The 17,639-nt window shown below is 35.7% G+C and overlaps 4 protein-coding genes across 5 annotated transcripts; 2 read left to right on the forward strand and 2 right to left on the reverse strand.

Moving 5' to 3' along the window:
* Positions 1 to 1,126: 1,126 nt before the first annotated feature.
* On the reverse strand, positions 1,127 to 3,166 carry LOC111780262 (glycylpeptide N-tetradecanoyltransferase 1-like). Its single transcript, XM_023660614.1, has 2 exons — positions 3,074 to 3,166; positions 1,127 to 2,778 (listed from the first exon to the last, which is right to left on the reverse strand). The coding sequence occupies exon 2, from the start codon at positions 2,714 to 2,716 to the stop codon at positions 1,409 to 1,411; it is 1,308 nt and encodes a 435-aa protein (XP_023516382.1). The 5' UTR covers positions 2,717 to 2,778; positions 3,074 to 3,166; the 3' UTR covers positions 1,127 to 1,408.
* Positions 1,442 to 17,417, forward strand: LOC111780265 (30S ribosomal protein S16-2, chloroplastic/mitochondrial-like). Of its 2 annotated transcripts, XM_023660618.1 has the most exons (5): positions 1,442 to 1,447; positions 5,816 to 5,819; positions 14,959 to 15,177; positions 15,338 to 15,383; positions 16,953 to 17,417. In XM_023660618.1, exons 3-5 carry the CDS (start codon positions 15,045 to 15,047, stop codon positions 17,161 to 17,163), a joined length of 390 nt encoding a protein of 129 aa, XP_023516386.1. In that variant the 5' UTR covers positions 1,442 to 1,447; positions 5,816 to 5,819; positions 14,959 to 15,044; the 3' UTR covers positions 17,164 to 17,417. The 2 variants fall into 2 exon arrangements, with proteins under 2 accessions (XP_023516386.1, XP_023516387.1); XM_023660619.1 differs by lacking the exon at positions 5,816 to 5,819 and having other exon boundaries at positions 14,948 to 15,177.
* LOC111780266 lies at positions 4,501 to 5,513 on the forward strand. Its single transcript, XM_023660620.1, has one exon. The coding sequence runs from the start codon at positions 4,682 to 4,684 to the stop codon at positions 5,039 to 5,041; it is 360 nt and encodes a 119-aa protein (XP_023516388.1). The 5' UTR covers positions 4,501 to 4,681; the 3' UTR covers positions 5,042 to 5,513.
* Positions 6,242 to 8,809, reverse strand: LOC111780261 (IQ domain-containing protein IQM1-like). The gene is made up of 6 exons (XM_023660613.1): positions 7,924 to 8,809; positions 7,755 to 7,843; positions 7,525 to 7,612; positions 7,203 to 7,433; positions 7,014 to 7,115; positions 6,242 to 6,921 (listed from the first exon to the last, which is right to left on the reverse strand). Exons 1-6 carry the CDS (start codon positions 8,554 to 8,556, stop codon positions 6,466 to 6,468), a joined length of 1,599 nt encoding a protein of 532 aa, XP_023516381.1. The 5' UTR covers positions 8,557 to 8,809; the 3' UTR covers positions 6,242 to 6,465.
* Positions 17,418 to 17,639: the final 222 nt, after the last annotated feature.

Raw genomic sequence — 17,639 nt, forward strand, 5'->3', positions numbered from 1 at the left:
TATGGAACTGTTAATGGCAAAGTTTAGGAGGGAGGTGGTTTACTCAATTGAGTCGCTTTATGTGCTTTATTCTTGCTTAGCCAGGTTGCTTGGATGAACTCCTACCCTCTGAAGAGCCTAGAAGCTATGACGAGGCTCGGTCATAAGCTCATGTGGTTTGAGGCTCTTGAGGCTCTTGAGCCAAGGAACCATGTATTTTCTTTTAAATAGCATTGAAATAAACTAATTGGATTTATGTGAATGAAATGAGTGAGATGGTGTGGACAAAGCAACCAATTACCACGTTGGGTTGACCCGGTGATGAGCTCACTCGCATTCCTGATTGTTTGATCTTAAATGCTCCAAAACTACGTTATGAGTTTTATGCTCTTTAAGGAGTGTCGAAACTCATTATTATACTAAGTTGGTGGTTGAGCTCGCCCACGGGCGGCTGATCTTACCTCCTTCACTTATGGGTCTGGTCTCATCACATATTATCCTTCTCCGATTCCTTCGGTCTTTCTCTCCTTCACCTCGTAAACAGGGTTCAATCTCATAAATCTGAATTTTGTCTTGCTTTCGTTTTGACTTTCTATTCAGGTTCCAATTTTCGGTTGAGTCTTTCAAAGCAGCTAGGTTCCGATTTTTGGTTGAGTCTTTCAAAGCAGCTAATTCATTGATTCTAGAACAATAAAGTCTCATTCATCTTTCTTTTGTCTCATAGATGAGCACATGTTCTTGAAAGAATCTCAAAGCTCGGTTCAAGTACGGGTTAGTTGATGTTTTAGTCAATTCTGAATGGTCACTTCAAATTGGATGTTTTGCATAAGTTATTATAAGTGTACAAACATTTCTATCCAAATCTAGGACCAAATGCTTCTAAATTTGTATTATTTGAGTTCTTACCAAGCAAAAACAAACATGATATGTTTGAGTCAATGCGTCTTAAAGGATGTAATCGATGAAATGAATAAGAACCTTCAAGCTAGATCTAATAGTTCGAAGATAATCAAGTAAAAATGATTCACTTAAATAATTAATCCTCTCCATTCTAAAGGAAAGTTCCCTTATTCATCAATGTAGTACATGGAATGGACATCTGATCATAGCAATGAACAAGCAATAAGCAAATGCTGGGCCATGCAAGTATAAAAAAGTGTATGCAATTCATAATACAAACAGGCTGCACCTGCAAATCCTGCGAGGATGGGCCAAAAAAAAAAGGATAATTCAGTGAAAAACCTGCAAAACATTTTACATTATCCGGCAAAGTTCCCTCTCATACTCCTGACGTTTAGTGTTTAGTGCTCTTTGCTGTTGACACAAGACGAACAAAACAAAGCTAAAATGCATCAGCAAACCAAGCCACCATTAAAAAATGACCAATATTTTCTGTTCACAATTCAAACCAAACCAGTAACAAATCCAACTATAGCAGTACAAGCCCAAGTTCACTTGGTTTCAACGCGTGCCGAATCCGATAATTATACAGGTAATAGTGAAGTTGCCCGTCGCCTGGACCGAATTTTAGTTCCTTCAGGACGGATTCATTCTCCATGACATCCAATGCATTGAAGACATCAAAATCTTTCTGTTTTGCAACAATAAGAGCATCATTCATCAACTGCAACAATGGAGTTTTGGTGGAGACATTATAATAGGAATAGGCGGCCTTCAAGGTTGAGTATGTTTGGTTCCCAAGAATGGATGAAGGAAGAGTGTAGAAGCTGCAGAAGTCAGTGATCACATGGCTGTCCGGACTCTCAACCAAGAAACTATCTACTACGCTCTCCTTAGGAAGAAGCCAATGTTCTACATCAGATTCATCAAAATCTGGAGCAACATCAAACTGCCTCAAATACATTCTAAGCAACCGAGTAACGGCAGGGACATCTCGACGTTCCATTTTTCGAAACCCAGGGGTAGCTGGTGAATCAGGTAACTTGTAAAGCTTTATGGTCCGGCTCATCGTCATCCTTGCCCCCAGCCTTGAAAACCCAACATCAATTAGCTTCTTTGGGTTTAAGGATCTATGCCAGTATTGGCAAGTTGTAATTGGGGTTGGAAGAACAACTCCAGCGGTATAAGCCGCTTGCCATATATTTTCCAGGTGAACCCTCCTTGTGACCTCTTTGATCATAACAGGTGCAAGTCTCTTTGATCTAAGCTTCTTGTGAACACATAAGAAATTGATCTCTGCCATCTTAACGACTTCGTCGCGCACCCGAATCCTGGCAGGGATGCCACTGATGAAAGCAACCAATTTCTTAGAAGCTTTAGCACGAACACCAATATGCCAGCTTGTGAAGTACCCCGGAGGTCTCAAAGCCCATCCAAGAAATTCCTTGGAATAGTTGAATCTAAACAAATTTTCATCATCTTCAACATAATTGTTCTTCAAGAGATTGTAAACCTCAATACAAATCCCTTCAGAGCTCATGTCACAAGTGGTCCATTCATATGAATTAGGAAGATTATAAGGCTCTTGTTTGACCTCAGATAATGGAGTTGGTGGTTCAATTGGACCATCAGGCAAACTAGAATCCCCGATATCCTTGAATTGTCCAACAGGTTGAGTTTCCCAGAATTTGTGCCTTTTGCTAGTGGACAAAGAATCTTGAAACCTCTGAGCCATGTTCTCCAATGAGCTGCTATCATCCTTGGTAATTTGGCCTGCTTGATTTCCATGATCTGGATTATCCTTCGGAGGTCCTGAAGAACGATTGTTATCGTCCATCTCAAACAAATATCAACTGTGACAATCAATCAATCAAAATCGTCGCACTTGATCCGAATTACCTGAGAAACCACACTCTTTAAAATCCGTCCAAAAAAAACCCCGATGGCATGGAAACAGCATATATTTCAAATCCAGAAAACATTCATAAACAATAACAACACACTAGACAATCAGCAGATCGTCAAATACTGCACAATCATAAAGCCTAAAACAATCAATTCCTTACAATCCAATGCGAAACGTAACTCAAAAACCAAATAAAGGAAACGAAGAAGGATCTAAGACAGATTAGGAAATCAAAAAATGCGCTGAATTGGAATGAGATGAGAGAAGGAGGAGGAAGAAAGGAAGCACCTGAATGAGAGAATGAGTTGGAGAAGAAACTTGTGGGACGAGAGAATCAGATCCTAAGTGGGTGCGAGTGGAAAGGAAATGGTTTATTAGGGTTCTCTGTTCAAAGTCCATTTCTCAATTTCTGGTCGCTCGACATAATTCGACATTGGACATTATGGGCTTTCGTGAATTTCGAGGAGGCCTTTTCTACTGCTTTGGGCCTCAGAAATGGGCTTTCGTGAATTACGAGGAGGCCTTTTCTACTGCTTTGGGCCTCAGAAAATGGGCTTTCGTGAATTGCGATGAGGCCTTTTCTACTGCTTTGGGCCTCAGAAAATGGGCTTTCGTGAATTGCGATGAGGCCTTTTCTACTGTTTTGGGCCTCAGAAAATGGGCTTTCGTGAATTGCGATGAGGCCTTTTCTACTGTTTTGGGCCTCAGAAAATGGGCTTTCGTGAATTGCGATGAGGCCTTTTCTACTGTTTTGGGCCTCAGAAAATGGGCTTTCGTGAATTGCGATGAGGCCTTTTCTACTGTTTTGGGCCTCAGAAAATGGGCTTTCGTGAATTGCGATGAGGCCTTTTCTACTGTTTTGGGCCTCAGAAAATGGGCTTTCGTGAATTGCGATGAGGCCTTTTCTACTGTTTTGGGCCTCGGAAAATGGCCTTTCGTGAATTGCGAGTAGGCCTTTTCTACTTCTTTGGGCCTCAAAAATGGGCTTTAGTAAATTGCGAGGAGGCCTTTTCTACTTGTTTGGGCCTCAGAAAATGGGCTTTTGTACTGGGTTGGGCCTCAGAAAATTTGCCCTTATTTCGGGTTTCTTTTTATTAATATAATTATATTTTTTTTCTTTTGAAATATTCATTAGAATTACTTCCAATCATTTATGCATTATGTTACAACAAAATTTTTCCATTTTTCCAATCATTTTTGTATGAAGGACGGGAACGAGCCCACCGTGTCCATCAAAGTTTTAAAACAAGTCAAAATAAGGACTACAGCGTACTCGATTGCATACTCAAGGTTTTAAAACACGTAATCCTTATAAGGAATAAGGAATGTTTTGTTCCCGTCTAAGGTCCCCTAGCTCGCTCTAGTGTCTAGCTATGATATCATAAGTAACGGTACAAGTCAGCACTATGAATATTGTTAGAGAGATGTTTTCACACCCAAATCAGCTCCCGAACTAGTCAAGATAACTCGAGATTTGAACTCTCAAGAGTGATTCTTCAGTAACTTTTACGACGTTGGTGAGTAATAAGTTAGAAGTACAATACCAGAGACTACGAGTTCCGGAAAATGACCTTTTTAATAGTTTGAAGTTATACCATATAAATTGAGTTGACTTGCTATAAAGTATTTAAATAAATTAGAGATCAACCTTTTGGTAAATGATAATAATAATAATTATTATTAATTAGAGACAACGAAACTGCCTAAATTCTGGGTTTTGAACAATGGTCAAAGAATTTGGTCGCTGTTCCAATTCGGCTCTTACCAAGATTATCAAAGGGCTTTCAATTCCACCTCCTATTTGCACAAGTCCATTTTCGTTGAATTTTTGGTGCGAGAAAGGGAGCGATCTCTTCGAGTGCATCGAACCTCAAAGTCTCGGATCTTCAATCTACCATGGCGGATTTCAAATCGAACTCATATACGGATGGGAGAATGCAGATTGAGAGCTACAATGGAAACGAAGCAAGAGGAGCTACTGTTTCCGGCGGAGATTTTCGTTGTTACAGTGCTTCGTATGCTTCGTCTGTAAACCCTAATCAAACGCAGACGGCTAACGATTTGAAGCTCAAGAAAGGGAAATCGACGAACGGATTTTCGTCGAAGAGTTGGAGTTTCAACGATCCGGAGATTCAGAGAAAGAAAAGAGTTGCTAGCTACAAGGTTTATTCTGTGGAAGGCAAAGTCAAAGGATCTCTAAGAAAGAGCTTCAGATGGTTCAAGGAACGATGCTCTCGTGTTGTGTTTGGATGGTAGCAAGCGGCTTAAATTGGTACCAGAATTTTCCTCCACACTCTTTGTTGCTTAATTATTAGCTTACAGTTCTGAAATCCATTAATTGTTTCGTTATATTATGATTTATGAATCTCTCTGAATGTGTAATTACTGCTGGAAGTACAGAATTCTTTGTTCTTTATGATCTGATATCACTTGTTTGAGTGTTCCTGCTGAAATCCATTTTAGTTCTTAGAAACCAAACCAAACCACTGCTGCTTGTGTGCTTACAGTATGACCTGTATTCTCCATTGTTTCAATTTGAGGATGTCTGGTTTTCCAGCTTAAGAATTGGGATCTTGAATCTACCATGATGGGTCTGATGAGAATTGTCTTGAGTTCAACTGTTTTGTTCCATGAAACAGCTTATTGTAAGAACTTGTGTCTAATTTGTTCTAGTTGTAATGAAATGAGTGGGGAAAGAGTGGCTCATCCCTGCTGAGACTTTCAAGCATTAGCTATACATCATATGCTTTCAATTGCACAAAACCTTTGATCAACTATCTAAATGAAGCTTGTCTGTTGAAGAGAGTGATATCACTGCCCTTTTCCCTGAGCTTTGGATCCCTGCTGCTGCTGCTCCTCCTCCTCATGAATCACTACACTAACTTGTGTATGATCTCTCCCTCCGTCCTTTAGATTCCACCCGTGTAAACCGTTCAAGCCCACCGACGTGGGATCTCACAATTCGCCTCCAAGTCCACCGCTAATAGATATTGTCTCCTTTGGACCGTTACGTATTGCCGTCAACCTTAGAGAGGTTTCCATACCCTTATAAGAAATGGTTTAGTTCCCCTCTCCCATCAACGTAGGATCTCACAATCCATACCCTGGGGGACAACATTCTGTTGGCACACCCCCAAGGTGTCTGGCTCTGATACCACTTGTAACGGCTAAAGCCCACCGCTGGTAAATATTGTCCAATTTTGTCATTTACATATCGTCGTCAGCCTCACGGTTTTTAAAATGTGTCTACTAGGGAGGGGTTTTCACACCCTTATAAGGAATGCTTAGTTCCCCTCTCCAACCGACGTGGGATCTCTCACCTTCTCTCCTCTCTTCTGGGTTAGTCAGACACTATGCGATTCGTTAGTGTCCGTCATATTTCAAGGATAGGGGGTGTTCGGGCCAACTTTCGTGCAGGACTTTTAGGATTCTTTTATGAGCTTGAAGCTTTTCGTGTAGTCATAATACAACCATGGGATTATTGATAACTCAACCTTATTCTTTTAACAGTAAAAATTGATGTAACAATAACCTCGAGCCAAATCAAATTACTCTTGGCTCTCAATTAGGCCTCCTAATAAAAATTGAAGAATATTATTTTTTTTAAAAACAAAGAATGAAACAATTGGATCGACTATTTCCAGCTATTGTTGGGCCGAGCTAGCAAAACCATTTTGGGCCTAACTGGCTGTAGGGATTGGAGTTCTTGGGCTGGGAAGGCCCATATAAGCCAGCCTTGGTGAGAGCCTAATTTTTGGGCTTGGTCGTGGAGAAGGAATGGGCCCATAATTAACCAACGGCCCAGGGCCCACCCGAGGTGATAAGTTGACATGTTCCAGTGCTCTCGTTTGTAGCTCAGCTGGGTAGTCCCGAACACACCCAATCCTAGGTCCGGCTCCGGTCGACCATTTGCACGACAACCGTTTCGACATGTCGAATTGCTTCGCCGGCAATTCCTCCGATTTCTTCCGAGCCACCGGCGGCATGGCTGCTGTCATCTTTTTCTCTACTGAATCAATGGAAACCGTCGATTTGGCTTCATCCAACGGTGTAGATTTGAAGGAACCCTCGCGTGATTCTGGTTTCTGTTCCACATCGACGGCCTTATATTGACTGTCATCGTCAATCGAACACATCTGAGGGAGCATTAAAAAAAGCCCAATATCAGCATCATTTTTTACCAATGTAAAAAGGGGTGGTAAAAAAAGTAAAAATGTAAAAAAGTTACCTTCACGTTGGTGAGATCGACATGGTTTTCTCTAAGGAAGCTGAGGAATTCATTGAAATTGGCTTCTGTGGGATGATAATGACCACTGTATGGCCAAATTGCCTTCACCAAAAACAAACAAATAAATAAACTATTATTACCATCCAAAAATTTAACCGACGGTAAATGGTGGGGCTTCAGATTTGGTACCTGAATGACACCATCATGGGTAACTAATCTGCCGGCGGCGGTGGTGGCGGCGCCGGAGAGGAAACTGGAGTGTTGAAATTGGCCCTTCTTTTTCTGGCCAACATATAAGGATCTTGTAGTGCTAAGAACAAATATCCACTTAGAACCTTCCTGGGTTTCCACTATGGATCCGCTCTGCTTGTAAACCAGCTTCCCATTTTCGACGACTACTTCATAGGCTTCTCTTTCTTTCTGGTAAGAAACAAGCAAAAGATTCTTGAGAAAAATTCTTTCAACTGGGAATTTTAGTTCACGGCGGCGCTGATCGGAGAAGATGACTCACCGGACCCAAATATTTGATGCATTGCTTCTGAAGTGTTGCTCTTGGACACTTTTCCAGGCTTAATTCTTTGCCATCTCCAATATCCAGCCTGCATTTTAGCAAATCAAGGTGTTTTAGGAAATGGGTTTGGATCGGAATTGTGTTTGGTTACTGAGAAAATTCCGGTGGATGTATTTTCCCGGTGGATTTTCCGAGAAACCAAACAGAGTAAAGCTAAGAACTTGACTTACCAGTAAAAGAATGGCTGATTGCTTTCACTCACGAACCAGACGTCGTAGTATAAGTGTAAATTGTGGCCGTAGCGATGGCGTGGATCGATCTGTAGCCAAAAAAGTAAGCAAAAATGTAAGGTTTTTGGGTATGTTATGAACTTTGTGGTGTGAAATTTGAAGAACTTACAGCTTCTAGCCAGTGCTGAAGAGCCAATTTTTGAGCCTTTTCATCCTTACTCAAACCCTTTCCGACCTTAGCCGCTCTTGTTCTAGCTCTTGCCCACCGCGACACGGCGGTTTCCGGCTTCTCAATGTTAAAAAACGAAACAGAGCTCCGTTTCAAATTCGCAAAATCAATCGCCTTCCACCACAATTCTTCAACCACCACCGCACAATCCGCCAGGTTCCTTCGCGTTCTGTAACTTTTATAAACCTTCTGCAACTTCACCGCCGCCGCATCCAACTCACTCACCGGCCTCGGAGAGTACATAACCGCCGGACTCACCGGTTCAAAACTCTCCGATCCACCATTTTTGTCAGCAGAAACAGAGAAACTGAAACCCGTATCTTCAACCAGCGACTTAAACGAAAGATTCCTTTCAAGAATCACTCTCTCAGGCTTACTTCCTTTTAAGCTATTGGGTTTGGTTCTTGTTGGTCTGGTCGTGGTGGGTTGTTGCTCTGTAATTTTGAAGCTATTTGATCTCAAAATCAGAGCCGTTTCTCGAGCAGAGAAACTGCGATTTTTGCATATGATTAAAAGTCCTTGATCTAAAATTTCCTTCCAGGCAGAAACAAGGAGCGAGAGGGACAAACCCATGAGGAATGAATCAAAACCCAGATACTAAATGGGTTCTTGATGTTCTTGAGATTTGATTACAGAGACTCTGTTTTTAAGCTCAACGAAAAACAGAGGAAGATGCGTTTCAGAGGGTAAAATCAAAATCAAAATCAAAGATCAGAGCGTTTGTTTGAATGATTCAAAGAACGCTTAAAGAAAAGGATTGAATTGTGAAGAATTGTGGAGAGATTAGGGTTTTATAAGGTGGAAGGTGAAGAGTGAAGAAGGAAAGAAGCGTGGTCNGGTGAAGAGTGAAGAAGGAAAAAGAATAGCAGAAATAAAAGTTAAAATCAATTCTAGAGTCGGTCACAAAGATGTAAACCTAGGCTCTGATACAAAATTGACAAGGCAACCCTAATCCTCAGCCCAACGATCCAAGCTTTTGTTGAAGTAAGAACCATTGAATNTTAATGATTTTATTATAAAAGCGTCAATTCACAACTTTTTATAAATATATTACTCTTTATTCTATTTTTAATAAATTATGTGATGATTATTACTATTTTGGATTGGGTAAGTAAATTATTTGGAATTAGCTAAATTCAAATAAATAAAAAATTAATTTTAAAATATACAATTATATTTTGTTTTATTTTTATTTAATTTCAAATTTTTTTTATTTTTTTATTTTTTATTATCTTTTTATAACTGGTTAATTTTTTAAAATATATATTAAAATTGAGTAACGAAATTTAACTAAATATTTAAAAATAAATAATTTTTTTACGAATTTACATTTTCTTTTTATTAAAAATAACATTTTAAATAAATGACTCAAATAATTTTAATAGAAATAATTTATTTATTTATTTATTTATTATTATTTTTTTTTTTTTTTTTTTTNGATTTCACGGGTCAACTACTCGTGGCCGTGGATCAGGGTCTGGGTCAGGGTCAGGGCAGTCCATTTATTCTCTTTTTGTGCGTTTTACCTTTGGAAAATTTCTACCGTCACTGTTTATGCTATTTGACTTTTTGACTTTTTTTTTATTATATTTTTGTTTTGTTTTCTTATATTTTTCTCCNTTTTTTTTTTCTTTTATAGATTCGACCATTTCTATAGACGACCTTCTACTTTAATACCGTGTTACATTTTTTTACTTAATCTTAAAATTTAGGCTGGTGATAAATTACGTCACACATAATAATATTTTACTACTATTATTAAATAAATTTATAATTTAAATAAAATAAATTAAACGTCAAATATTGAGCTTAATTTATGTAAATTTAACTCGTGCAAAAGTTAAGTATTCTCTCGTTAGACAATCGAGGCTTCGAATATTATTATCTTCAATTCAAAATTTTTAAGTGAACTTAAACGTTTTTATGATATATATCTAAATACACTGAGATACATTCAAATGGGATAAAGCATATATATTATAGTATTATTTAATTATATATTTAAATTTATGCACTTTCCAATACTTTATTTAACAAATAAAAATAAAATAAATTTTTTGACGACATTTCGTCAAACTCGTGAATAGAAATTTTTTGGGATTAGGAATTTTAATCAACCACTAATTTGCCACCCGGAGTCAATTTAATTTTTATTATTATAATCATAAAAATAATTAATTAATTTTTAATTAAAAACATGTCAAAAGACCATTTTGTCCTCAAACATTGCCTTTCATTTTAGTTTTTGTACTCCTAATTTTCTAAATTCGGTAATTTTACTATCCATGCAGATATTGTCCTTCTCGTCTTATCTTAATACTTTAAAATACGTCTTCTAGGGTAAGATTTTCACATCTTTATAAAAAAATTGTGTATAATATTCTTTGTTTCTCTCTTCATTTTCGGATTCCTATCTAATGATTCGAGACGTAATCCAAGGCGTGAAAAATATACTCTAAAACGATTTGTTTATACAGTAGGAATATTCTTTGTTTCTCTCTAACAGAAACGTAAAGAGAGAGATTCAAACTCTCGGTACGTGTTTTGTTCTCCATCCAACCAATATGAGACATCACAGTTGAAAATTTAAGTTCCAGTAAAAGAACTAAAATATAATGAAATAAAATAAAAATTTAAACGTTAAAATAAAAACTCTTGAAAAAAAAATTAAAATGATACGATGATCTGAAGATTAGGTCGAGACATTACTCCGTACAGTGTAACACCATATGTGAGTAGCAGCCAATTTAATGTGAAGAGCATTAATTAATGTCTTATTGCTCCCAAGTCCTATAATTTTATCTATTTCCTATTTTTGCCATTAATATCAATGGGCATTAAATATGTTGTTCACTAAATCAAATTAATTTAAGATAAATTGAAAATTGACATGTCAATTTTTTTTTTAATTAATGAAGATAAAAGGAGACAGGTCGCTAACGACTTTCCTATTGAATTCCTTTGCGTTGGTATAAATTTCGGATCACGTGTTATCTTCATAACCAATTTTTTATTTTTCTTTAGTACTGACTCTTATTCATAAAAAAACAGCAATGAATCCTGTTCTAATGCATCTTTTTGATGAAAATCGAGCGAAAATATGAGTTGACTTTTTTTATAGGTAATTTACTGACTGAGTATCGTGAAAGGTATGTTTGAGGAATATAGTTAGTTGGTTGAATGAGACTGGAAAAAAACTTGAGCTATTACTAATGGTATCAGATTCAATCATCGAGCGGTGTGCCAACTAGCACGTTGGGCCCCCAAGAGAAATTGATTGTGAGAACCTACGTCAGTTGGAGAGAGGAACGAAACATTTCTTATAAGAGTGTGACAACTTCTCCTTAAATAGTGTGTTTTAAAACGGTGAGGCTGATTACAACATGTAACAGTATAATAATAATAATAATAATAATAATAAATGATTTAATTATTAAATATTTGTTTATTTATTTATAATAATTCATAACCCATTTCTTATCTCAATGATTCGAATTTAAATCATAACTTTATAAAAGATCTCCTTTAATATTTCTTTTAAAAACGACCCTACTATATATTCATCGTGTGTTGAATGGTTCATAATATAATTTTTATGATAAGGACTCGATACAAAAAGTAATGAAAGTCGGACAAAATACAACTCATTTAATAACGACATTTTTTTATTATATTTTTATTTATTTATAATTAAACGAGAATTAAAATTTTAAGCAATGTTTTAAAAACTTTATAATAAAAATTATAATTTAAATATACAATTTGACTAAAAACCCCAAGCATAAATGGATATTATCACGAGACTAATTAAAAAAAGATTATTATCAAAATCATATTAATTTTTTTTTTTAAATAATAATCATTATAATTGAGGTTAGCGGTTGGTTAATAAGTCCAAGGGTGTCAAGTTCGGGTCTTATGGCTTAAATCAAAACTAACAAGATATAAGCACTACGTTGCACAATTTCCAATGTCGTATTTATCTTTTTTCATTCAAAGAGTCGTCGGCTTTGTGACATTGACTTTTGAATCACACATTACCCAGAAAGCGACATATCGTCCCATTTCACCTTGCAGTAAAAATAATTTCCTCGGTAAATTTTTTTTTTCTTGGTAATTCTCACTTTTGGTTAATTAATTAATTTGCATCTTACGTATTTTAATTTATTAATAGTATAATAAAAATATAATTTAAAATATATTAGATATCTAAACTAACTCAAAATTAATTTAAAATGTAAAATTATAATAATTTGAAATCTAATTTCCTTTATTAATTTTGGAAAATGAATTTAAAAATGGGTAGTTGGGTTGAGTCGTGCGTGCCTGCGGTGTTAAATTCCCCGTTATTTCCGAATCCCCGCCTCTGACCAACCATATCTCCCTTTTTTTTCCAAATTCTTCATATAATATTATATTTTAATTTCCGTTCTTAATATCTATAATTACCTTAAATTAACTAATATTTATTAATCTACGATCTAGATCCATCCCTAACAGATATGGTTCTCTTTGAGCTTTCCATTTTGGGCTTCCCCTCAAATATTTTAAAATGCGTATACTAGAGGAAGGTTTCCACACCTTATAAATGTGGTTTGTTCTCCTCTTCAACGTTATTACAGTCTCCCTCAATTTTAAACTCTTAAGTCATATTATAAATAAATATATATATATTATTATTATTATTATTATTATTCCCCACGAAACAACGCGTGCATCGACGTTTTTAGTCAAACCTACCCAAACCCAAACTTTTACAAATTAAAATAATAACAATAATAAATAAATAAATAAAATTATTTTACGAAATTTATAAATTTATTCCGACATTTTCCAGCGATAGGGTCACGTTTAACTAAAGTCTTTCCATAATCTTTTGTCCTCACTCATATGCATCTCAGTAAAATGATGTCATCCAACATAAAATTGTTTCAAGTAAAACACGTTTAACCATGAAATTCCTATGATTGATTTACCGAAAATGAAGGTACAACTTGTTGATATAGACAATATATTTAATTTTTTAAAAATATTTCTTAGTCATTTTATCCTCGTTGATGTCACAAGATAAGATAGGTTTATATTTTCAAAATTTTAGATTTTAAATTATGTCTAGTGCGAGTGACCATAAATGAAGTGGTCCTATAATAAAGATAAAGTTTAATGTCCCATTGTATAAGTAAGACTTTAGTACCCTATAGACCGTGACAATAACTATAGTCACGTTTGACTATATTACTACTTTTATTTAATTATTATTATTATTTTAATACTGTTTTAAAATCCCACAAAAATTTATATTTTGTAATTAGTTAAATTCTTATACTATTTTTTTTTTATTAAACCATATTATTTTGATGTCATTAATGTCAATTGACACGTTAAATGAGCTTTAATCAGAGTAAAATAAGGTACGAGGAATTTTAAAAGCACAATATCGTAATTAAAATTAAAATTAAGATTAAATCAATAAAATTAAAATTATATTTTAATTAAGGAAAAATAATAATTTATGCCCTACTTTGAATTCTCCGTTCAAAGTCTACGAGTTCTTCTTAGATGGCTATTGTTGTGGAACATTATGGGAGCTGGTTTCCACTTTGGAGTTTTTTTCTTTTTATTATTATTATTATTATTATTATATATTTTTTTAGGTGGGCTAATATGGAGCCTAATTTCCATATCTCGATATTATTTTTGTGCTTTTTAATTATTTTTCTTATTTTATTTTCTAATATATATATAAGTTTTGAATTTTATTTTTCCAACTTTATAAGGTCAATCCCAAATAAATAAATAAATAAATAAATAAATAAATATTATAATAAGGATTGAACGATCCCCATATTTGAATTTTTTTCAACCTAATTAGCCATCTGGATTTGGCTGCCAAGCAAGCCCAATAATATTATCATAAAGTTATGGCGTTACTTGTGGAATAATCAATCATTTTTATAATGTGGGAATATTATATATATATATATATATATATATATATATATATTTTAACGAGGTTATTGATATTTTTATTTAGCGTATGGTTTGTCAAATCGACTTCCTACGTGGCATTTGATTAATGCTCGAACAAGAAGATTGTTCAAACACATGTGTTTTATGGTTGGACTATGTTTATTCTAATAAATCTCTCGACTCTGTAATGACACGTTTTTATGTATAGATTTGAACTTTATAACACGTTCGTTGTTTCGTTTTATGTATTTGTTTATTTAAGCTTGAATTTAAAAGGCTTGTTTCACTTGTTATGTGTGAATAGGTAGTTGATTTTTAATAAATCCTGGCTCATTAATTATTGATAGTATGAAAAAATGGACTAATTGTAGTTCAACCCACGAGTTATTTTAAATTATTTTTGTTTTGGTTTTTAAAATTTAAAATGATTATTTTATATGAGATCCCACGTCGGCTGGAGAAGGGAATAAAACATTCATTATAATGGTGTATAAACTTATCCCTAAGAGACATCTTTTTAAAATTGTGAGGCTAACGACGATACGTAATGAACTTAGCCTGTTACGAATTGTATTAGAATCAGATACTAGACGGGGTGCAAGCGAGGATGCTGGGTTTCCAAGGAGTAGATTGTGAGATCCCACGTCGGTTGGAGAGGGAAATGAAACATTATTTATAAAGGTTAACATACACGTTTTGAAATTGTGAGGGTGACGATGGTACGTAAAGAATGTGTTTTTAAGTCGTTAAAAGACCAAAAAAGTTATTTTTATATTTTGTAGGGATTGAAATTTAAAAAAAAAAAAAAAAAAAAAAAAAAAAAAAAAAAAAAAAAAAAANTTTATGGGCTTGTTTAGGATGGGCGTACAAGATCGAAACGAAGTTCGGACGGCAACCTTGGTGTGATGGGCCTAATAACAGATTATTGGGCCTATACCGGGTTGGACCCATATGTGACCCGAATTGTAAAATGATAGAGAACCCGGAGCCCTAGCCAGTCCGGAGTGAAGGTGCCAGTTCTGTTCACGAATCAGTCGTCATTTCAGTTTGGCGAATTTGCAAGATTTTTGCAGGGTTTTACCAGCTCGAAAATGGTGGTTCGAATTCGATTGTCGAGATTTGGTTGTAAGAACAAGCCGTTTTACAGGGTGATGGCTGCCGATAGCCGATCTCCCCGGGACGGCAAGCATCTGGAGGTTCTAGGTTACTATAATCCCCTGCCAGGTTAATTCATTTGATATTTTTAACTTTCTATCTGTTTGTTTATCTGGAAAAAATGTGATTGATTACTCCTGCTAGCTTGCGTGTTAGAATTTAGATTCTTGATTTGAACGTTGTTTTGTTTTTCTCCCTTGGTTTGAGTTTTTCTTTTATCTTTTTGCAGGTCAAGATGGTGGTAAACGAATGGGACTTAATTTTGAAAGAGTGAAGTAAGTGATTGCTTTTGGATTGTAGCTAACTTCATTCTAAAGTCTGCTTGGTTCTTGAATTTAAACGCTGCGTTGCAATTGTTAATACTAGTTTTAATTAGGTAAGTTAACAAACAAATTAGCTGAAGCTGTAAGGTCTGGTGATGAAGCAAAGTGCTATTGAAACAAGAAGTCCTAATTCCAAATTCATGCTATACTGTTTTCTATACCATTTCTTATTAACAGTTCAAATCCTGCACCTTATGAATCAAAGTATGAAAAAAAGGTTTGGATGGTTGAGAAGTGATTATATTTTCTTGATAACCCAAGCTTTTGGATATTGTGGTGATTACGTTTGCTAATGGTGATGAAGAAAGAATGGAAAAGGGGATCTGGCTATCAAGTTGATGGAGCCGATGAGGAAATCCTTACTTTTTTAGAGCATCGAGTCATTTGATAAAGTAATTAGGCTGCTCCTTAATTGCATTGTAGCGGATATAGTTTAGTGGTAAAAGTGTGAGTAGGATCGCCTAGCCACGCTTCATAATTGGAAAAACGAGCACCGTGGAACCAAAGAAACTGTTTAATAACTATTTTGTTTTGCTTCTGTTGTCTGCTACCTCTGCTACCTTTTGCATTTCTAATTCAAGTTCTGATTAATGATTAGTAGACAGAACAGAGGATAACACGTCTAAGACGAAGCATTATCTTGGAGGATAATTCGTATTGTATGGTCTCATGCTATGCATAAAAGCAAACCATCAGGTATAAGTTTTAGGCATTTAGAGTTTGGTCTCTGGTCTCTTTGTGGCTTAGAGTCTATCAGGTTAATATTCCCCCAATTCCTTGATTGCTTTGAATTCTTGGGCAGCTCTTTTTGAGTAGATTAGTCAGTCTTCTATGGATATAGTAAAGAGCACTTTTCTGTGTAAGGTAGTTGTCAAACTGCTATCTCGATTGACCACTGTAAGGAGTTCTAGTATGCAGTGTGAGATCCCACCTCGGTTGGAGAGGGGAGCGAAGCATTCCTTAAAAGAGAGTGGAAACCTCTCCCTAATAGACGCGTTTTAAAACCGTGAGGCTGACGGCTATACGTAATAGACCAAAGCAGACAAATATCTGCTAGCAGTGAGTTTGGGCTGTTACAAATGGTAACAGAGCCAGACACCGGGCGGTATGCGAGCAAGAACACTGGCCTCCGAGATGGGTGGATTATGCAATCCCACATCGGTTGGAGAAGGGAACGAAGCACTCCTTGTAAGAGTGTGAAAACCTCCCTTAGCAGACGGGTTTTATAAACCGTGAGGCTGACGACGATATGTAACGCGCTAAAGCGGACAATATATGCTAGCGGTTGTCTTAGGTTGCTTCATGGAGTATCATTTTATGCAACACCTACCACCTCTCTTCTTTTAAAGCTCCTATAATTAAAAAAGAGTTGCTATAACCTGAGATTGGATGATTTAGATTATTTTGCTGCATAAGCTTTTTTGCTGTTTTACTGTGGTAGTATTCATTTCGAACTCGTACACGCAATAACCTCGTCATTCATACTAATCATTCACTCATCACACTCTCCCTTCCTTCTAGGTATTGGCTTTCAGTTGGTGCTCAGCCTTCAGAACCCGTGCAACGTATTCTTTTTAGATCAGGGGTACTTCCACCCCCTCCAATGGTTGCAATGGCACGTAAAGGTGGACCACGTGATACTCGTGTTGTCGATCCTCTGAGCGGACGCATCGTGTCTCCAGAGAAGCCAACTGATGATTCCAGTAGCAAAGATGGCAATGCTGATTCGTAGTTTTCGTTTAGAAAAATCTCTAGAATTTGACACAAACGTCAAATGAACCTAGACCCGTTGGGGCACGGGTTCAGAATCATGAACCCTAGAGTTCTGAAATCCATGAAGTTGATGATCGGCTGGAAGTATAAACTCGAGTTTCTAAAGCGTATGTTTAGAAATGTAAGGTTGAGCTTGGTTAGATAATTTGTTTTTTTAATTGTATATCAATATTTTGACTCATTTTGTGTGAAGCAATTATCTCGACCATATTTAAAATTAAATTATATTATGTGTACCATTTAACAAAAAAAAAAAAAAAAAAAAAAAAAAAAAGNTGAAAGTATATTTTACAAATTTCTTTGACAAAAAGTTTGCTATGTTTTTAAAATTTTGATAGAGGAATTTTGAAAGTAGATTTTTATTAAGTGTTTTAATAAAAAAAATTCAAATATTGTGAAAATAACTGTGTTTTATTTTTATTTTTATTAAGAATT

Source organism: Cucurbita pepo, chromosome LG18, assembly GCF_002806865.2.
Source record: "Cucurbita pepo subsp. pepo cultivar mu-cu-16 chromosome LG18, ASM280686v2, whole genome shotgun sequence".
In the NCBI taxonomy this organism is placed as follows: Eukaryota; Viridiplantae; Streptophyta; class Magnoliopsida; order Cucurbitales; family Cucurbitaceae; genus Cucurbita; species Cucurbita pepo.